This window comes from Chrysemys picta, chromosome 1 (genome assembly GCF_011386835.1).
Source record: "Chrysemys picta bellii isolate R12L10 chromosome 1, ASM1138683v2, whole genome shotgun sequence".
NCBI lineage: Eukaryota > Metazoa > Chordata > Testudines > Emydidae > Chrysemys > Chrysemys picta.
In genome coordinates, this window is record NC_088791.1 from 153953671 (window position 1) to 153976486 (window position 22816).

The 22816-nt window shown below is 47.2% G+C and overlaps 2 protein-coding genes across 3 annotated transcripts in view; one reads left to right on the forward strand and one right to left on the reverse strand.

Moving 5' to 3' along the window:
* The window catches only part of TIGIT (T cell immunoreceptor with Ig and ITIM domains), a 60361-nt gene that overhangs the window by 31205 nt on the left and 6340 nt on the right, over positions 1 to 22816 (reverse strand). The gene's annotated exons all lie outside the window — the stretch shown is intronic.
* DRD3 (dopamine receptor D3) overlaps positions 17681 to 22816 on the forward strand; it is a 30872-nt gene continuing 25736 nt past the window's right edge. The window contains exons 1-2 of the mRNA XM_005314499.4: positions 17681 to 18227; positions 22020 to 22319. Coding sequence (XP_005314556.2) covers positions 22038 to 22319 — 282 coding nt within the window. The 5' untranslated portion in view covers positions 17681 to 18227; positions 22020 to 22037. The remainder of the gene's footprint in view (positions 18228 to 22019; positions 22320 to 22816) is intronic.

The following is a 22816-nucleotide window of genomic DNA, read 5'->3' on the forward strand; positions in this document are numbered from 1 at the left end:
CCTAAGCTTGTGCTTGGAAAGAGCTTAACTGTTTTAGCTGAAATTAAAAAAAAAAAAAAAATCAGCTTGAGGCAGGCATCTGGCATGGAAAATCTCAGCCCAAATGGGCAAAGTCTGGCATAGTTATAAGCAACTAACAAGGTCTTATAATGGAAAGTAACTAAAGGCAACATTACCTGCATTGCCTATAATAAAGGTACTGTCAGATACTGAAGTAGATGGGCTGTTGGTCTAATCCAATATGGCAAATCCTACATTCCAATTTGCTTAACACCAGTGTATTTCACAGTGCATAGAACATTGAAGGAGACATAGTCCCTGCACCAAGGAGCTATCAATCTATTTAATGAATTATAGAAATCAGACACAGAAGTGTCTTACTTATCTATAATATTGAATCAACTGCCAATTTACTACCCTCACTACCTCTACTTCTAGTAAAACCTTTCTTCAATATAACCACTCCTTCCTACTCTCAAAAGGGATTCTGTCCAGAGTAAAGAAACCATACAAGCACCCAAAATGTGTGTTCTTCACTCATTATATGTGCCCTACTGGAGTGGTGTGTTTTTGCACTAATCAATCAGTACATTTGTTGATGGAGACTCTTCATTCCATCTGAGTACAGTGTTCAGTCAAAACAACCTGGAGGGAATAACAGAGTCCCCAGTTTGGGGAATGGATGGCACCGGTGACTGGTACTGGCGTATAGTGTCTTTCACTAATAGATCACGGATTCATGTCCAGCACACATTAGTAGCAACTTAAAGCTGTTACCAGCTGATGGCTGTTCAGTAGTCTGTAATTTTTCTTTTCTGAGTCAAGCGCCCAGTGATCAAGCAATCACACCACAAACATTGCCACAATTGGCCCCTCCTCAGCATAGAGATGGAGTGAATGACAGGCAGAGACTGAACTCCCTTTTTCACTGCTAGAGTGGGTCCCCTTGGTCAGGGTGGGAAGCATACTGGCACGAGGTTTTGGACAAGCTTGTGCCACTACCTGTTCTGTGGAATAAGCAGGGAACTTCAGTCTCCAGAGCTGTCAATTAGACATCTGTCACCAAGGCTGAATGGCCGTATGTTCAAAAGGATGGCCCTCCATTTTGCAGGTGCAAATCAAACAATTAGAGGTACAGTTGATCACAGTCTCTCCCATGAAAAAGGGAAACCAGTCATCAGCATGTGGAAAATTTGCCCCCAAGTTTATTATCTTGCCGGTCACCGAAGTGATGACTTCCCCCCGCCTTATATCTTAAGCTTTAGCATTCAGAGAAAGAAAGAAGAAAGGAAGGAACTGGGGAATCAACTCAGTCTTGCCAACTCTCATGATAACCCTTGCAGCAGATTGGGGACTATCCAGTTTATTCCGCCGAGTGCAGCATGTATGATTACCTGCCCTGTGGGCGGGTGGCACATGTGTGCATTCGGTGCAAGGAGCTCCTGGCCCTCAGAGACCGAGTACGGGCTTTGGAGGCCAGGGTGGCGGAACTGGAGGAGTTAAGGGAGGCAGAGAGGTATGTTGATGAGGCTTTCCGGGACACTGTAGATTTGTCCCACCTCCGGTCAGACAGCTCCTGCACTGTTAAGGAGAATGAAAGGCTCAGGGAAGGAGAGCAGTCAACGGGAGCAGAGGGAAACCTTCCCATAGTTGGGACCCTCCTTCCAGATGATGTTGGGGTATCCTCTCGCACTCTCTGGGGGAGGGAACTCGTCATTAGGAAAAGGCAGGTGTTAGTAATGGGAGATTCGCTCATTAGAAACATAGATAGCTGGGTTTGTGATGACCGGGAGAACTGTATGGTGACTGCCTGGTGCGAAGGTTGCGGATCTCTCGGGGCATCTACATAGACGTATGTAGAGTGCTGGGGTGGAGCCGGTGGTCATGGTACATGTAGGTACCAATGACATAGGGAAGGGTAGGAGAGACATCCTGGAGGCCAAATTCAGGCTACTAGGAAAGAGACTAAAATCCAGGACCTCTATGATAGCATTCTCAGAAATGCTTCCAGTTCCACACGCAGGGCCAGGTAGGCAGGCAGAGCTTCAGAGTCTCAATGCATGGATGAGATGGTGTACAGAGGAGGGGTTTAGATTTATTAGGAACTGGGGAAACTTTTGGGAGAGGGGGAGCCTATACAGGTAGGATGGGCTCCACCTAAACCAAAGTGGATCCAGACTGCTGGCACTTAACATTAAAAAGGTTGCAGAGCAGTTTTTAAACAGAGAGATGGGGGAAAGCCGATTGCTGCAGCGGAGCACGTGGATTGGACAAAGACTTCTCTTAGAGGCGAGTCTATTGATAGAGATTCTCTAGGTTCTAGTCAGGAGGAGAGGCTGGAAGAGGATAAAGCATGGGTCAGATCAGATGAGAAACATTCACATAAAAAAGAATCTGACACATCAGAAAAGGGCAGACAAATAAACAGTGACAAGTTTTTAAAGTGCTTGTACACAAATGCTAGAAGTCTAAATAATAAGATGGGTGAACTAGAGTGCCTCGTGTTAAAGGAGGATATTGATATAATAGGCAACAAAGAAACCTGGTGGAGTGGGGACAATCAATGAGACACAATCATTCCGGGGTACAAAATATATCGGAAGGACAGAACAGGTCATGCGGGGGGGTGGGGGGGAGTGGCACTATATATGAAATAAAATGTAGAATCAAATGAAGTAAAAATCTTAAATGAATCCACATGTTCCATAGAATCTCTATGGATAGTAATTCAATGGTCTAATAAGAATATAACAGTAGGGATCAATTATCAACCACCTGACCAGGACAATGATAGTGACGATGAAATGCTAAGGGAGATTAGAGAGGCTATCAAAATAAAGGACTCGATAATAGTGGGGGATTTCAATTACCCCAATATTGACTGGGTACATGTCACCTCAGGACAAAATGCAGACACAAAATTTCTTGATACTTTAAATGACTGCTTCTTGGAGCAGCTGGTACAGGAGCCCACAAGGGGAGAGGCAAGTCTCGATTTAGTCCTGAGTGGAGCACACAAGCTAGTCGAAGAGGTAACTATAACAGGACCACTTGGAAATAGTGACCATAATATAATAACATTTAACATTCCTGTGGTGGGAAGAACACCTCAACAGCCCAACACTGTGGCATTTAATTTCAGAAAGGGGAACTATGCAAAAATGAGGTTAGTTAAACAGAAATTAAAAAGGTACCGTGACTAGAGTGAAATCCCTGCAAGCTGCACGGACACTTTTCAAAGACACCGTAATAGAGGCCCAACTAAATGTATACCCCAAATTAAAAAAACACATCAAAAGAACTAAAAAAGAGCCACTGTGGCTTAACAAGAAAGGAGAATAAACACTGCCAAATTAAGTGTAAAAATGTAATAAGAAATGCCAAAAAGGAGTTTGAAGAACAGCTAGCCAAAAACTCAGAAGGTAATAAAGTGTTTAAGTACATTAGAAGCAGGAAGCCTGCTAAACAACCAGTGGGGCCCCTGGACGATCGAGATACAAAAGGAGCACTTAAAGACGATAAAGTCATTGCAGAGAAACTAAATGAATTCTTTGCTTCAGTCTTCACGGCTGAGGATGTTCTGGAGATTCCCAAACCTGAGCTGGCCTTTGTAGGTGACAAATCTGAGGAATTGTCACAGATTGAAGTGTCACTAGAGGAGGTTTTGGAATTAATTGATAAATTTAACAGTAACAAGTCACCGGGACCAGATGGCATTCACCCAAGAGTTCTGAAAGAACTCAAATGTGAAATTGCGGAACTATTAACTATGGTTTATAACCTGTCCTTTAAATCGGCTTCTGTACCCAATGCCTGGAAGATAGCTAATGTAACACCAATATTTAAAAAGGGCTCTAGAGGTGATCCCAGCAGTTACAGACCGGTAAGTCTAATGTCAGTACCGGGCAAATTAGTTGAAACAATAGTAAAGAATAAAATTGTCAGACACATAGAAGAACATAAATTGTTGGGCAAAAGTCAACATGGTTTCTGTAAAGGGAAATCATGTCTTACTAATCTATTAGAGTTCTTTGCAGGGATCAATAAACATGTGGACAAGGGGGATCCAGTGGACATAGTGTACTTAGATTTCCAGAAAGCCTTTGACAAGGTCCCTCACCAAAGGCTCTTATGTAAATTAAGTTGTCATGGGATAAAAGGGAAGATCCTTTCATGGATTGAGAATTGGTTAAAAGACAGGGAACAAAGGGTAGGAATAAATGGTAAATTTTCAGAATGGAGAGGGGTAACTAGTGGTGTTCCCCAAGGGTCAGTCGTAGGACCAATCCTATTCAACTTATTCATAAATAATCTGGAGAAAGAGGTAAACAGTGAGGTGGCAAAGTTTGCAGACGATACTAAACTGCTCAAGATAGTTAAGACCAAAGCAGACTGTGAAGAACTTCAAAAAGATCTCACAAAACTAAATGATTGGGCAACAAAATGGCAAATGAAATTTAATGTGGATAAATGTAAAGTAATGCACATTGGAAAAAATAACCCTAACTATACATACAATATGATGGGGGCTAATTTGGCTACATCCAATCAGGAAAGAGATCTTGGAGTCATCGTGGATAGCTCTCTGAAAACGTCCACACAGTGTGCAGCGGCAGTCAAAAAAGCAAACAGGATGTTAGGAATAATTTAAAAAGGGATAGAGAATAAGACGGAGACTATCTTATTGCCCTTATATAAATCCATGGTACGCCCACATCTTGAATACTGCGTACAGATGTGGTCTCCTCATGCCAAAAAAGATATACTGGCATTACAAAAAGTTCAGAAAAAGGCAACTAAAATGATTAGGGGTTTGGAATGGGTCCCATATGAGGAGAGATTAAAGAGGCTAGGACTTTTCAGCTTAGAAAAGAGGAGACTAAGGAGGGATATGATAGAAGTATATAAAATCATGAGTGGTGTGAAGAAAGTGAATAAGGAAAAGTTATTTACTTGTTCCCATAATATAAGAACTAGGGGCCACCAAATGAAATTAATGGGCAGCAGGTTTAAAAGAAATAAAAGGAAATTCTTCTTCACACAGCGCACGGTCAGTCAACTTGTGGAACTCCTTGCCTGAGGAGGTTATGAAGACTAGGACTATAACAGGGTTTAAAAGAGAACTAGATAAATTCATGGAGGTTAAGTCCATTAATGGCCATTAGCCAGGATAGGTAAGGAATGGTGTCCCTAGCCTCTGTTTGTCACAGGCTGGAGATGGATGGCAGGAGAGAGATCACTTGATCATTACCTGTTAGGTTCACTCCCTCTGGGGCACCTGGCATTGGCCACTGTCGGTAGACAGGATAAACTGGGCTGGATGGACCTTTGGTCTGACCCAGTATGGCCACTCTTATGTTCTTGAGTTTTACCATATTTGGCGTTTTTCTTAAAGCCCCAACTCCTGGAAGCATGTGATTATGGGAGAAGTTTCAGGTTTCATTTAAAAGAAAAAGATTTCTAGCCTTTGTGGTTACTGAGAAAACTTTGAAAACACAAACCCTAAAGGCCAGGGAACCAGAAGGCAAACAAAAAACAACACGTAGTAATTTTTAAAAAAATCGCCAGATATTTAAGCCAATCCTGTGATCTTTGGGGCTGGCAACTCTGTCCTCGACCACAGAGTCATGGATTTGTTTTTGTTCCAGTGCTCTTAAAAGCACCCTCCCCCCCGAATTCATCAGTCACAATAATTCTGAATAGTTTGATCTGCTATAGAACTTATCATGTGTATCTTTCTCCATTAAAGCTTCACAGCATGACATCCCCATTGTTCTCACTCCTTCTCATACACTCTGCTCTGACTAATCTATACATTGCAAAAAGAAAACTCCAGCAAACTCTATTATCATTGCAGGGCTGTACATTAATATCCCAGAATTCTAGTCAGTTCTTTTCACAGAGCTCTGGTTTTATGGAAATAAATTAATTAATCCCCAGCTACATTAAGATTTCACAAATGCAAGTGCAGATGGATTCTGATTAAGCTGCTATTAGATCCCTCGGGAACAGCTCTTAAACCAAGATTTTAAAACCTGAGCAGCGTGTAAATGGCAACTAAAAAGGGAAATGCAGATAAGAAGAGAGTGTTAAACTGTCTGCTCTTCTCTTCTAGATGCACTTCAGGGACTGTACAAAGTAGGAACACAGAGAGGCAGCAATACATCTTATCATTTTTTCCCCCACCAGCCAGAGAGAACGTGGCAAAAGTTTGTATTGAAAGATTTTCAAGACAGGCAGCAAGGCAGATTGTGCTGAGCTTGCTAGAAGAGTCAGGGCCGGGGGAGAGGGGGCTTGAGTCAGCAAGTCAGTCACTGAGATGTGAGTTGGCAAGGAATCAGAGGTGCCTTGGTTGGGAAAATGAGGGCACGCAGACAGATTTCAAGTTCACACCCAGGGAGCAACCTGTCTAGTGCATACACCTTAGGTTCACAGAAGCAATTTTCACTTGAGATTATTTTATTATGTGCTCTGTGTGTGTTACAGTTGAAGCTCCACTGAAAGCTATAGTTAAGGTTACCAGAGCATTTCCTTTCTAACCTCCCTTTCTTCATTTCCTCATAATTTTCTGGCATTCTCACCTTCGGGGCTGTAATTCTACAGTTCTGCTATCAGCCCAATAATCAAAGAGTATGAGCAAAAATGGTTAGGGCACTTCTGAGAATGAGGGGAATGGGAGAAAATATATTTTCCTCTTTATAACAATGTATCTAATGGCATTTTCTTTGCACAGCAGTAGAGTCAGAATGGCTGGGACTAGAAAGTTGAAATTTAGAAAGGAGATCTAAGAAGTGCTTTGGAGGATTTGGGGATATTTGATTTGAAAGTAAAGATTCTGAAAGATCATAAAAGCAGCAAAAAGAGTCTTGTGGCACCTTATAGACTAACAGACGTATTGGAGCATAAGCATGAATACCCACTTCGTCGGATGCATGTAGTGGAAATTTCCAAAGGCAGGTATAAAGAGATACGTTATCTCTAGCCTGACTCACTCTTGCTTGCATATTTACACCTGCCTCTGGAAATTTCCACTACATGCATCCGATGAAGTGGCTATTCACCCACGAAAGCTCATGCTCCAATACGTCTGTTAGTCTATAAGGTGCCACAGGACTCTTTGTTGCTTTTACAGATCCAGACTAACACGGCTACCCCTCTGATACTTGAAAGATCAGACTTCCTATAAACAGTAGATTCTTCAAGAACTACCTCCCAACCTTCTAAGGGAGAGAAAGCTGCACTACACATACACAAATTAGCTCCCTAGTAAAAAAAAAAATGTAGAGGTTGCAACAGCATTTCACCCAAAGTGATGGTTTTCACAGTCAACTTTCGTCAGATCCATAGCCTCATCTCCAGCTAACTGCTCAGCTCATTCAACCCAAGTTAACTGCAAACAGGAGAAAGGGCCCCAAACACGCCTTCCCACAAGAGCCCTAAAAACACACACACACACACACACACACACACACCTTTATCTCATGCAAGAGAGGAATTAGACAGATAATTTAAGTCTTTTGATAGGAGTGTGATAAAAATAAACATTTTAACTGAGAGTAGAACAGAGATGTCAGAAAATGAAATTTGAGCTGAGAACCTGTGGGGCCAAGTTGCCAGGCTTGAGTGGGAGAATAGGATGTCACGAGATTGGTAATTAAAGGCACTTGCATAATTACTGAAAATGAATATGCAAGAAAACCGTTTATGTTGCAAGAAGCTACATGATATATAGCCCAAATGAATCGAAGAAGCATAAACAGCACTGAAAAATCTAATGCTGTCCAGTGTCTATATGTCAGTGACACAGGCAATCAACCAGGGTAAATCCAGAAGGGATGGAAGTTAGAAAAGAACACAAACTTCAGGGCTGTATGGAACTGGAGTTTTGGTTCAGGCCCATAGGACCTATACTGACCTTTCATCCTATCCGCTGTAGCGATGAAAAGCTGAGTCGATTTACGGAAAGTCTTGGTAGATTCTAAGTAAAAAGCCAAGGCCCTCAGGATGTCCAGGGCGTGAAGACGCTTCTCTTCACTGGTCTTGTGCAGTTTGGGACAGACCACCGCGAGGAAGATGTCCTGGTTCATATGGAAGGTGGAGACCACCTATGGCAGGAAGGCCGGGTGGGGCTGCAACTGAACCTTATTTTTGTAGAAGACCGTGTACAGCGGTTCTGGGGTTGAGGCTTTAATTTCCGAGACCTGTCTCGCTGACGTTACTGCAACCAGGAATGCGGCCTTCCATGACAGGTGGGAAAGGAAGCAGGAACCCAGCAGTTCAAAGGGCAGGCCAGTGAGCCTAGAGCGGATCAAATTAAGATCCCACTGTGGGATGGGAGCCCGCACCTGCAGAAAGAGTCTCTCCAGACCTCAAGAATCTGACCGTCATGTCAGGGGAGAACACCGTCTGTCCTTGGATCAGCGGGTGAAATGAGGAGATGGCCGCAAGATGCACTCTAATGGAAGAGTGTGCCAGGCCCTGGCTCCTCAAATGGAGCAGGTAGCCCAGGACAGCCTGTGTGGAGGAACACGAGGGAGAGATGCCCCGGTCAGACGCCCAGCGGGAAAACCTCGTCCACTTGGCCAGGTAAGTCAGTCTGGCTGAGGGCTTCCTACTTCCCAGGAGGACCTCTTGGACTCCTTTCGAACAGGTCCGCTCCTCCGGGTTCAGTCAATCAGCATCCACTCTGGGAGGTGGAGGGACCCGAGGTTGGGGTGTAAGAGCCGACCGTGGTTCAGTTGGTTGGGCAGGGGCTAGGGAGGGGCTGCTGACAGGCTCATGAGCGTGCTGAACCAGTGCTGGCGATCATGATAACCTGCGCCTGGTCTCTCTTGATCTTTGCCAGGACCCTGATGATGAGTGGAATTGGAGGGAACACGTACATCTTATAATCACCTTTGTATGAATGACATTAACAAGGGAGGGATAACTCAGTGGTTTGAGCATTAGGCCTGCTAAACCCAGGGTTGTGAGTTAATCCTTGAGGGGGCCATTTAGGGATCTGGGGCAAAAATCTGTCTGGGGCTTAGTCCTGCTTTGAGCAGGGGGTTGGACTAGATGACCTCCTCAGGTCCCTTCCAACCCTGATATTCTATGATCAGGCTCCGGGCATCAGAGAGGGAGTCCTTGCTCAGACCCTATCAAGAAGAAAACCGGTGGCATTTCTTGTTCTGTCTGGTAGCGAACAGGTCCACTTGGGGAGTTCCCCACCTTTGGAAGATCATTCAGGCTACCTCTGGGGCTGGTCCTGCTGAGGCTGGCTCCCCTGGCCCTGAGGCTGCTGCAGTTTGAACTGCTTACGTGCCAGGGCTGGGACATAGAGACCCAGGGTTTTCAGGGTGGTGCAGGAATCCTTGAGGCCATGCAACTTGCTGTCTGTTTGCTCTGCAAATAGGGTCCCGCTGTTGAAGGGCAGGTTCTGCAATGACTGCTGGGCCTCAGCGGATAACCCAGAGAGGAGCAGCCAAGAGACTTGCCGCATGGAGATAGCGGAAGCCATGGTGTGGGCAGCAGCAGCATCTGATGCCACCTGGAGGGCCGCCCTGGCCGCAGTCGTGCCCTCATCGAGAATCGCTCAGAACTCCTTCTTGGAAGCCTCGGGGAGCGACCCTTCGAAGTTGGCCATGGCTTGCCACATACTGAAGTCATACTGAAGGAGGAGTTGGTGGTTGGCTACTCTCCGCTGAAGTCTGGAAGACTAATAAACTTTACATCCAAAAAGATCCAGCCTCCTCAAGAATTTATTTTTGGGGGTGGCCCTGGATTGTCCCTGCCTCACCTCATGGTTAACTGCCTTGACCACAAGGGAATTGGGGGCTGGGTGGGAATACAAGTACTCATGCCCTTTGGTTGGCACGAAGTACTTGCGTTCAGCCCTTTTAGAGATAGGGGCCAGGGAAGAGGGGGTCTGCCATAAGGCATTAGTGATTTTGGAGACCCCTTCATGAAGGGGTAAGGCCACCATGGAGGGAGCCAAGGAACAAAGGAAGTCAAACAGAGAGTCTAAGGGCTCTTGCAATTCCTCTGCCTGAAGCCCCAGGTTAGAAGCAACCCTCTTCAAAAGTTCCTGGTGCACCTTGGTGTCATCCTGAGGAACTGGGTGAGGGAACCCCATGATAGCCTCATCTGGCAACAACGACGCTGATGCCGGTGCCGCGGGAACTTCCACATCTATTGATGGTCCAGCAGCTTGCTCCCCTGGGTCCTCCTGGACCTGCGTAGTCTTACCCCCTGAAGGCTCTAGCACTGGAGGGGGACGAGATACTGAGGCCACTGGCCTCTCTGAGGCTCCCGACACCGATCAGGCAGCCTGAAAAGGTTGGGTGAACCCCCAGGGGTTTCACGGCTACCATGGCGCCAGCCACTGCGCTTGGGGTCAAGGGGCAGGTTTCAGTGCTGATAACGTAGTCAGCACTGCCAATACTGGGACTTGTCCCACAGTCAGGGAACCTCGCTCCGAGATGGAGCTACCAGCAGAGCGATTGGTCTCGGGCAACCAGGATTGGGCTGAGTGGTGGCTCTTGTCCAACCGGTGCTGGTTGCTGCTTCCCGAAGCTGACCTGTCCGAGCGAGATTGGCTTGGTCAGGCTCTCGGGGACCGATGCCATTTGGCAGATCTGCGTCAGATACCCGGCAATCCACGCTTCACGCTACTCGACCGGTAGGGGGACGACGAATGGGACCGGGAGATATTACAGGGCAGTTGCTGGGAGGATCATCCTGAGCAGGGCGATCTACTTCTCAGAGACGGGTGATACCGGCCCAGCAATCAGTGGTCTTTGGTGTCTGATCGGTACCGGTACCGGGCCCTTGGAGATAGTCTGGGCCGGTCCTGGAGTTCTTGCCGGGTGGCCCGTGGCCTAGAGAGTCTGAGCCAATCCACTGGCAAGGTACACCTCGAGTCCCTCAATCAGTGCCCACGGGGCAGGGACCAAAGAGGGCTCAGCTGATCCTGCCTCTCTAGTCCTGAGGCGTGACAGCTTCGGGTGGGCGAGTGATGGTGGGACGTCCCTCTCAATGGGGAATGGCGCCGCTGAGTGGGGGACACATGTATAGGTCCCGACCCAAGTTTTCCCCGAGACCGGGGTACGTCTGGAGCCAGGGTGGGTGACACCAGGAGGGTCAGGATTTCCTGCGCCGCTTGAAGGGCTTCCTGCATCGACAGCACCTGAAGCTGGCTGGGGCCTGCACCACTATCCAAGGTCACAGGTGAAGTATGGGATGGGCTGGATTGCTCGACTTGAGCTGGGGCCCGAGTTCCCAATGGGGGCATTGAGCTGCCCGGCACGGGTCGTGGCTCACCCCCAGCCCTCTCCTTTCCCTTGCGGGAGGTAGGAGATCTTCCCCTCACAGTCTTTTTCGGCTTCACCAGAGCTGTGGAGGGGGACCGGTGCTGGCTCGAGGATGGTGCCGACGGAGCACTGCGCACGGAGGCCGCGGTGCTCGGTGCAGAGTTGCGCCTCCTCCTTGGTCCTAGGTTTGAAGGACTTGCACATACGGCACTTGTCACTTATGTGCTCCTCACCTAAGCATCTTAGGCAGCTGGTATATGGATCACTGACGGGCATAGGCCGCTTGCAGTGATCACAGGGCTTGAAGAGTTGAGAACTACTACTAAGGGTAACTAAGAAATACTAAATATATACAACTATATTACAGGTTTCCAAAGTTCGCAAGAACTGAGAATGGAACAACGCTAGCAGAAACAGCAGAAGTTCCAGGACCGTCACTGGTGGCAAGAAGGAACTGAGGGTGGGGGGAGCCGGCGGCGCCCCTTATACTACACCATGCAGGTGCCACTCCAGGCAGGGCCGGCTCCAGCATTTCTGCCGCCCCAAGCAAAAAACAAACAAAAAAAAGCCGCGATCGGCGGCGGCGGCAGTTCAGCGGCATGTCCTTCGCTCCTAGAGGGAATGAGGGACCTGCCGCCCCCAAATTGCTGCAGGTGCCGCCCCTCTCCCTTGGCCGCCCCAAGCACCTGCTTGTTAAGCTGGTGCCTGGAGCCGGCCCTGACTCCAGGGGGCACCAGAGCCAGTCCCCTACGGATAGTGCTGAGGGAAAAACGTCCAGCACCGGTGCATGTGGCGAACACACACACCTAATATGGAATGGATGTGAGCAAGCACTCAAAGAAGAAGGGTGCTCCATGCACAAGGGAATAAAGCAAAAAGGCTTCTAACAGAAGCAGAGAAATGATGGAGTTTGGCATTTTTGGAAGAGAGGAGGGGATGAGAGAATTGATTGAACAACATACAAAAGCAAATAAATAGGGAAAATTTCAATTGTGAAGCGTCTGAAGGATATGGACCTGAACCAGAGGAAGGAGGGTCTTATGGTTAAATCAGTAGATTCGGCAAATCACAATCTCTCTCTCCTCAGCTCAGTCCATGTCACCTTCCTTATTGCGTCTTTCTACTGATTCCCCCTTTTCCACTGCATCAGATATGTAGGATTATTAGTAGAAATACTACAGTGGCACCTCGTAGAGGCTCCAGCAAGCTAGAAAACAGTCCTTGCCCCCAACACACGCATTGCATCTAAACTATATACAACAAAACTACATTAAAAGAACATTTATTAAGCTAAAGCCAAGCACTCAAAAATTAGGAAATGCCATTATTCAGGTTGCCTGTGCAACTTATGCATATCCATTATGATACAGTCTTTAATTACATGACCACATATTTTATCCACCAGACCCTGTCTCATTCAGTGCACCTCGTTGGCTCCTTGTCCCAGTCTCCCTACCTGAGCCCCCTCAGCTCCTTGCCCCAGAAATCCCTGTGAGCTCCTCATCCCAGTTCACACACTCTTCCGGCTCCTTGTCCCAGTCCCTCCACCTCTGCACCTGTGTCTTGGACCCCCCGGCCTTTGTCCCAGCCCCATTCCCTCTCAGCTCTACATTCCAGTCCCAGTCCCAGATCCCCAACTCAACTCCATATCTCAGTTGCTCACCTCCACCTCCCTGGGACCTCATCTCAGTTCCCCCCCGCCCATCCTCACAGCCACATCCCAGTCCCTTACCCTGAGCTCCTTATCCCAGTCTCCCCAGTGGTCACCTGCCCCCAGACCCAGCTCCTCACCCTTCTGCATTACAGTCATTTGCTTCCTCCTTTCCCTCCATGCTGCCTGGGTGCCAGCAGGGGCAGCATTGAGAGCACAGGAGAGAGAGACTCCCTACTCTCAGTTCCTGCATCTGGCATCCTCCCAGCAGATAGAAGGAGTAAATGCAGGGAAAGTCCTGCTTAGCACCTGAAGCCCTGGCTGAATGGAGCGTGCTCAGTTGCTGGGTGAGGATAGTTCATGGGCAGTCTGATCAGCACAGCACAAGGAGCTGTGAGGGAATGGAGGATGGCCAGTTGCTCTGATCCCCCACCAAATTTCATGTCCCTGCTCCAAAGTCTGGAGGCACAAGAGCTTCTCCACAAAACAGTTGTAAGAATATTTTAACATGGGGAAAAAAAATATATTCCCTTATCTTGTTTTTGGAAATGGCTGAACGATTTTTGCTGAAATTAAAAAAAAAAAAATCAACTTAAACCAGACACCCAGCATGGAAAATTTCAACTTAAGTGGTTAAAGTTTGTCAAAGTTATAAGCAACTGGAATGAAGGCGTTATCATGGAAAAAATTAGGCAACCTTAACTATAGGCAGCGCTACCTGTAATAGGCAAAACAGATGAAGGGTGGAGATGAAATTTCCCTCAGTGTACAGATGGGGAACTGAGGTATAGAGAGATTCCGTGACTTATCCAAAGAAATCCATTCCAGAGCTGGGACCTGACTGGCAGTATCCTGAGTCCCAGTTCATTGCCTTAACCATAGGACCATCCTTCCTAACTTTCTAGCCTTGACCTCACTGGTACAGAAAGAGGTGAACTTGTTCTGTCAAGTAAAAGTTGCTGTTGGCAGGGGCCATCCTTTCTTCAAATAACCAGTGAAAGGCCTCCAGCATTTCACATCCATCTCCACAACCGTCTGCCTGAAAACTCCAGCCCTCTGCTTCCCACTGCTCATGAGGTGGCACTTCTCCTTGGTAAACATCATTGATTTGAGTGGTGATTGGGAATGTTTTTCCTGTGCTCCTGGAATCTGCTCCCAGAAGAAATATGTGGAAATAATCATTATTTCTCCCCTTGATTTTGGCACCCAGATGTGGGTGTATTGGGCTGTTTCCCAGCTCAGCGTATTTGCTGTTAGGCATTAAAGCGCCTCTGTTCAGATATTTTTCCAGTACTGCGTCTATCGTTTCAAAATGAATTCCCAGGGGGTGAGCAGCGCGGGACTGACAGCTCTGGTTCTCTGTTAATCAGCAGCACAGTTACAGCATAGGCAATAAAACTTCTGTCACTGTGTCTCAACCCACTGATGCGCCACAACAGTGAAGGAGCAGCACTGGGGGTAAGAGGGATGTGAACAGTAGTCTATTAAGAACTGGACAGAGACCCACCAAGTTCATCTATTACAGGCCATTGAATAGCCTTCGGATGGTAACAAGTGTCACTCCCAAGCTGGGCTGGATTTGAATGCCTCACTTAGAGGTAAAGGTCTGTGGCACTCATTGTTCTGTCCCACAAACATTCAGTCCTCCATACTTGCTTTACTTTGTTCTCCCCCCCTCTTTTCCTCCCAAGCAGTCCAATGTAAGCATTCGCCAACTTCTCACATACGCTTGATTCATATCTGCAACCCTGCCCCATTTTCTCCTAGGACAAGGGTCTCTTAGGCATTACCAATGTGGCTTCATAACCCAGCCAGTGAAAGTCCCAAGGTATCCTGGCCAAGATAGGCCATTTGTAAGCTAAATGACCTGTTACCTTTCCTCTCCTTCTCTTCTATCTATGAGCTGGCCTGATGTCATTAACTTTTGTATGTCGGGGGAACAACACTTTCTTCCTGAAAGCTGGTTCCACCAGAAACCTGCTGCAGCACTCCCACCTTGAGTCATTTTCGATCCCCCGGAGTTTGAGGATTGTCCTCCATAAAACGATAGCCAGGTATGGATCCAAAGGTGGCTAATGAGACCGATCTGGGATCCACAGATCTTGTCACAACTGGGGCAGACATTTCCCAATGGAAGGGGTGGATCTGGATTGTTGAGTCAGGCTGCAGCATGTTCTTTCCGCCTTTCCTGTTTCTCTGTTTCCTGTTGGATCTCAAAATACTGGGATCCCTGCCACAAGATCCTTTTCCATTTTGGTCGGTCGAGGGCTTAGATTTCCCATGAGTTTATGTCAATAAACGCACCTTGAATAAGACAGAAATCAAGGATGGGTTTAAACTCTATTCACCTGCGTGGAAACATGTTACGTGACATCATTTAGGCACACTGGAGCTGAAAATGGGAGAAGCAAATGTGCCTACCCCTGCCAAAAATAAGCGAGCCAGCTAAGATAGCATCACAGTACACAGCACACCCACAGAATCAGGACTAGACAGTAATGGCACCTGGATAAAGAGGATCAAATCCCAAACGCACCGTGCAGCCCTATCATGGGCACATTTGTACAGAAGTCTGGGGCCACAGAGCAGGGGGCTGGACTATATGACCTCTCAAGGTCTCTTTCAGCCCTACATCTCTATGATTCTTCCACATGCTGGGCACGCTTGTATAGCTTATCAAGCCAATGAAGTATTATTGAATTGAACTGCATGCACTGCTAAATCTTGTAGGCAACAGAACTGCTGTGATTATATTTTTCCTGCTGTTCATACACACTAGTGACCAGTACTTTTTTGCTTTCCACCTTAGTTTTCATGGGTGTGTTTAATGTTCTCCCTTTTCCTTTTGTGTCTCAACTTAGATTCTCTCTCCTTGGATATGTTTCTTTCAAATATTAATTATTTTTTACCTTTAAACTTGAGCTATATTACACATAGAACCTCTGAAGTGAAGCTGTCTGGGGGATATAGGGTAACAGTCAACCAGCACACAACACAATTGCTTGGGGAAGAGAAATTGTGGCCAAAGGAAAAACCCTACTCGTATACGGAGTGATGTGAATTCTTTAGGCCAAAATGCTCAAGTTAGGGTTGCCAACTTTCTACTCATACAAAACCGAACACCCTTGCCCTGCCCCCTGCCCTACCCCTCCTCCAAGGCCCCACCCCTGCTCACTCCAGCCCCCTCCCTCTGTCGCTCGCTCTCTTCACCCTCGCTCACTTGCTCATTTTCACTAAGCTGAGACAGTGGGCTGGGATGCAGGAGGGGTTGAGGGCTCCAGCTGGAGGTGTGGGCTCTGGGATGGGGGGTGGAGCTGAGGAGTTTGGAGTATGGGAGGGGGCTCTGGCTGAGGCAGGGGGTTGGGGTGTGGGACGGGGTACAGGTTCTAGGCTGGGAGTATGGGTTCCATGGTGGGACCAGAAATGAGGGATTTAGGGTGCAGGAGGTGGCTCTGGGCTGGGGCAGAGGGGTTGGGTGCAGGGGGTGAGGGCTCTGGCTGGGAGTGCGGGCTCTGGTGTGGGGCCGGGGATGAGGGATTTGGGGTGCAGGAGGGGACTCCGGGCTGAGGGGCTCAGAAGGCGGAAGGGGATCAGGGCTTAGGCAGGGGGCTGGCGCACGGGGGGTTGAGGGCTCTGGCTGGTGGGTGCAGGCTCTGGGGGGGCTGGGGATGAGGGGTTGGGGTACAGGAGGGTGCTCTGGGCTGGGATTGAGGGGTTCGGAGGGCAGGAGGGGAATCAGGGCTGTGGCACAGGAGGCAGGCAGGGGTGCAGGCTCCGGGTGGCGCTTACCTCAGGCAGCTCCCGGAAGCCGCGGTATGTCCTCCCTCCGACTCCTATGTGGAGGCGCGACCAGGTGGCTCTGCGTACTGCCCTGTCCGCAGGTGCCGCCCCTGCAGCTCTCCCAGCCAGTGGGAGCTGCAGAGCTGGTACTTGCGGCAGTGCGCAAAGCCCCCTGGCTGCCCCTACGCCTAGGAGCTGGAGGAGGGACATGCCGCTGCTTCTGGGAGCCACGGCAGGCAGGGAGCCTGCCTTAGCCCCGCTGCACCACCAACCAGACTTTTAACGGCCCAGTCAGCAGTGCTGACTGGAGCTGCCAGGGTCCCTTCTCAACTGGGCGTTCTGGTTGAAAACCAGACACCTGGCAACCCTAGTTCAAATGTGGCAGTCTAAAGTTAAGCTCCTAAATCCGTGTTTCAGGCACCTACATGGAAGTGGCCTGATTTGCATTAGATGATATCCTGATGTTCCCCTTGACTTCGGCAGAAGCCAGACTTGCTCAGCACCTCTGAAAATCAGGCCACTTCTGTGTAGGTGTTTGAACAGGGATTTAGGAACTTGGCTTTAGGCCCTCAGGGGGGTTGAAAGTGTTGGCTTTAAAGTCTCTGCAGAGGACCTCAGTTTGAGAGTTCTCAGTGGGAAAACTCACGCAAAGTAAACTGATTGATACTCAGAAGGATGAAGAGTGGATATGGCCCTGCTCAACTTTAAGCCTCACTGGATTTAAGCCTGAGCCCAGAATTTTAACCTAGGTTTCCAAGCAGTCTGAGCTGAGGCTTAGCCTATTAAAGCCCTCTCCTTTTACCTGCTTTTTTTTCCCTAGAAAGCCTTATTGTATATTTACGTTTGCATTCACCAATCCTGTCTCACATCTCAACTTGCACTGCAAAAACTCATCCCAACAAAAGGGGGGGGGGAAGACGACAAAGATGGACCAGCTGCTCTAGCAATACCAGAGAGAGAGAGAGAGAGAGAGAGAGAGGGAGGGGAGGGCGTGAGTGAAAGAGAGAGATAAAGAGAAATGATAACGTCAAATTAAAGAGACAATGAGATGATGTAGAATTAGATGTGTGTGACAGAAAAATTGTGAAACTGTCTATACTGAAGGGAAGAGACAGTGAGGGAAGAGAGAGAAGGGAAAAAGAGGACAGAAGAACAGAGCGAACCTTCCACCTTTTATCTTGTCAGCATCAAGGATGAAGACTTGGAGCAGCTGGTCCACGTTAGCCCTCAGAGACCCTCCCAAAATCATCAAGAGAACATATGGCTCTACAATCAGCTCCAAGGCACAAAGTAAGATGTGATTGGGCGCCTGAAGAACATTCATAGTACAGACTTCACTTTGGAGTCGAACACGGACAATTTGTTTCTCCCTTCATTTGCTCTGTTTCTGTGCCCCGAGAAGGGCAAAGTTTGCCTTCCTTGGGCATGTCTTGTCAGCTCCAAGCAGCTGCAGGGGCTTAGGTGTTCAGTTTAACATTCTTCAGGAACACAATCAGATTGTGAGGGTAAGTAATTATTTCTCTGTTTCTTAATTGTGTCTGTGAAGATCTGGCTTACAATTTCTGCAAGGCTCTAAGAATACACTCAGTCTGAAAGAAAAATGAATTATTGCACCAAAAACATTGCTCTCAACCTACAATCTTGTTTGCAAAAAATCCTCTCCTTTGTGTCTGGGTGTTTGGGGGGCACTGACCTTTTCTTTCTTCCTATTTTTCTTTTCCCAAATAAATTCACTTGGATTTTCTGAGGTTCACTCACCTCTTTCACACTGACAAGGCATTAAAAAGGGACTGGAAAAAAGGAACCTTGGAGTCAGAAGTAAGTTGATACTTTTTCCCTTCTAGGTTCCTGTAATTTTGAGGCTCTTTTACTTTAGATTCCTTCATTTTAATACTGCGGTGAGCCAACTTAGAAATCTCTGACAGAGAAAGACTTTTCTTTTTACAGCACCGTATATTTCAAAAGAGACAGGTTTCCAGACAGGAAAGATTATTCTCCAACAGAGAAATGTTAATCAAAATGGGAATTTTATGCATTGTCTTTATTGATGGCATTTTAAAAAACATGCATGAGGTGGGATATTGACTTTATTTAGTGCCCTAGTTTTCACTGCAGTTAGGCTTTACTTCCACTGCATGCATTTGATTTAAACACACACAAAATGACAGAGCAGCAGCACCTGCAGTACATGGAGTCTGATATTACCAGCGTCTGTGATGGGCTATGGATTTTTAAGACTCTGCTTCTAAAGTCTGCTACTTCCAGGTCATCTTGGTGTTTGTCCTTGAATGTGAATGGGGAATGCCTACCTGGTCTGAGAGCAAGGAGAGAGATGGGGATAAAGGGGGAGCTGTTCAGGAAAGAGATTCACAAAGTTGTTGCTGCTCCTCCAGACAGAAGTATCCCAAAAGATCACAATGGGGAACAGAATGGACAGGATCAAAACTAGCAATGGATCATCTCTGCTCTGATCACTGGTCCCTTTAACCAGACTCTTGCTTCAGCAGGCATGATCTGTACTCAACAGAACAAGAGAAACACACAGTGCTCACAGGCTGAGACCTGCAACAACTGAAACAGAGTTGAGGGCTGAATTCTCAGCTTGCCCTTATTTCGCTGGGTACATAGGAGCTCTGTTTCTTTAAAACTGCTTGCTGCTTTCTTGATTTGGTGTAATTCTCTGCATATTCTTGTAGCTTTGGATCTTGGACATGAGAGGTCTGTCCACTCTCCAGCTGTGCTATCTCCCTACAGGAGATAGCACAGCTGTCCTTTTTGCATGCACACTCTCGGAGCTTCCATTAGCATACAGAGCAGTTGTATGCATGTGCATGGAGAAAATGACTAATCCTATATAATGAGTCCCTAGCTGATATTTGTCCATATTATGCACTACAAACTATAGCATAATTTGGCATGATTTATAGTAGGGAGTCTGTGCTCAAGATGAACTCTGGGATGGAACAGTAAGGGGTGCTGCAAGTCAGGATGGAGACACATTTAGTAGAGCTGGGGGGGGCGGGCACAGGACTGGAATAGCAGGGGAAGCTGCAGATCAGGCGTGAGGTACGCTATCAGAGCGGAGCCAAAGACTAGAATAGCAGAGGGGTGTTACGGGTCAGGACTGAGGTACATTGGTAGAGTTGTGTGGGGGAAGTCCAGGAATAGCAGGGCAGTGCGGGGGGAGGGGGAGTTCCAGGACAGGATTGAGGGTCACTGGCAAAGCTGTCTGGGGCCTGGGACTGAAATATCAGGCAGAGGTAGCAAGTCAGGATTGTCACGTAAATCTGGAGGGAGCAAGACTAGAACAGCAATTTAGCTCTAGGAGAAAAATAAGTTTCCAATTCAGTTTTGTTTAGCTTTTCATTAAAATTGTATTGGTCCTTTGGCTTGTTCACCAACCATGTAGTTAAGACATGGAGCTTGCTTATCAGAGGTGCAGATCCTTAGCACAACCTCTTCTTTAGGTGAGAGATTTGGCATTACATAACTTAAGAGAGTAAAAGCTGATTGATTGCTATGAGTTCAGCACAGCATTTACAGTACCAGAAGTGCTCTGCCATAAGAGATCACAGAATGGACTGTGACTGGGCATAGTTCTAGCTGGTCTGCTTTAAATCAGAACCAGCATAAACTCACACACGACCATGTGCAAGATGTGGAAAAGCTCCATTAACTTTGATTTTTTTTTTAAAACAATATCAATTTCTTGCTGGTGGAAAGTGCTGACTCATCAGCACTGGAGACTGGATTCTATTCCATATTGATTCTTATTCCAGGGTCAGCACTGACGTATCTGGGTATCTCTATGCATCCCCACAGGTGGTGCGGCATAGACAGTAGCAGGCTAAGCTTTCTTCACACCCCATACCCAATAGGTCTCATCCCCTGTCTGGGGGATCCACATTTAGGGAAGAGAGAAGACTTCAGCTTCCATGGCCCATCCAGCCCTTGGCCTCTCTGATGAGATTGTCAAGAAGGGGGGCAGTTAATGCTGGTTTTAATTATGTGGATTTCTGTCCACTGTCCATCTGTCCACTATACTTATTGTTCATGACACAGTTTCTGGTCAAGCATTTGCACAAGTCTCAGTTATTATGGGGGAGGTTTCATTTAGACGGGTTGGGTGGAACAGGGCTAACATTTGCACCACCTCCTGGACAGTCCTGTGCAGTGTTCTATACCTGCTTTTAATAAACATGTGCCCAGATGCTTCAGTGATGGGGGCATTAGCAAAATAATTGAAGTAAGCAAATGAGTTAAATGTCACAGAATGGGACACTGGGACAGCAGCCTTAATACATCTGGAAAAAATTAAAATAAGTCGTCTAAGTAAATGGAGAAAAGTATGTTTTTTGAGGATGATTGCAGCTGCCTTATAAGAGAGCAATTTGAAGCCCCCTGAATTTGGCTCCTGCCCTGCTACCATGAGTGAGGAGTCTATCAGCTGAGCTCCTTAGTGCAATGATTGCGCCTTCTACTGCATTTAGAAAGGGCAAAGCACAGTATCAGTGCCACAAGAAAAAGTAATAAGCCTACAAGCTAAAATACAATTGGACCTGATCAGTAGTTGGATGGGATACCTTCTTCAGCAGAGAAGTACTGCAGAAAATGGTAATGGCAATTCAATAATGGTGATTCTCACTACAGCAGGCATGATCTGTACTCAACAGAACAAAAGAAACACACAGTGCTCAGAGACTGAGACCTGCAACAGCTGAAACAGAGTTGAGGGCTGAATTCTCAGCTAGCCTTCTGAGTTAGTACTGAACTTAAGGCCAAATATGACTGTAGGGTGCTCCTGATATTGGAGGTGCCATTGTTTGGCCAAACTATACAACCAAAATCCTGATCACATGCAGTTATTAAGGAGTCCATAGCAGTTTTTGCAAAAGAAGAGAGGTTAGCCTCAGGGTTCTGCCCAAATTCTAGTTCAGGTAACTACAATTCTGCCCTCCTGGATTTCCTCTGCTCTCTCAGTTAGATGGTGTTTTCCACTAACTCTCTTACACAGTTGTGCAGTGTTGTTGTACATTGCTAAACAGCTGCCCAACTCCACATGGCTGCATTTCATTGGCAGAGGAAATGTGCATTAAATACACAAATAGATTAAAATTCTGAATCCTTTATTCTCTCTGTACTCAGGCAAAACTCACATTGGCTTTAAGAACTTCACCTAAGTAAAGGCTTCAGGATCTGGCTCACGGCCTGTAGAGGGCGGTGCAATAATTTGGATGAAAGATGCAGGTCATAGCTGAAGAAATTGCTTACTAGAGTTGCTCTGTGTCTATTTTCAGCTCTCTGCCTGCCTCCCAATGGCGCTCTTCACTAGAGTCAACAGCTATTTCAACACTACTAGCTCTGTCACATATGGGCAAGAGAACTCAACAGAGCCTGGCCTGCCACACTCCCATGTCTACTACGCCCTCGGCTACAGCACCCTGATTTTGGCCATTGTCTTTGGGAACGTGTTGGTCTGCCTAGCAGTGCTAAGAGAACGCACCTTGCAAACCACAACGAATTACCTGGTGGTGAGCCTGGCCGTGGCAGACTTGCTGGTGGCCACACTGGTGATGCCATGGGTGGTATACCTGGAGGTGAGTACATCTTAGGCTATGTTTAAATAGCAACAGTGCCTTGTGGCATTTATACATGAATGAGACACATTCAGAGCACATGAAGGCCACTCCTGAATCAGCCAGCAGTGTCGCTGTTGAGCATTCCCCATTGCTATACTTCCACAAGCTGAGCCTACTGCCCAGACTGGTCTCTCCTTCTGCCGGTCTAAGCAGCAGAAGGCCTGGAGAAAGAAGTTGAATCCAGGCCTCCTACAAAGTTATTCCTGGGGGAATTCTGTACCTCTCCACATGCAGACTTTGTGAAGAAGTTAATATTTTTTGCACAGAATTTCCTTTTCCTCCACAGAAATGGGCTGCAGAGCTGTTGGCTGCCACTAGGGGCTGCTGGACCCAGCAGAGCCTAGCTCACAAGTAGAAGACACTGCCGGGAGGAGGGGGAGGGAGTGGAGGCTTCCTGGCAACTGCAGTTCTCAGCAAGCCCTGAAGGAAGGAGGCGGCATGCAGGAAACTCCACA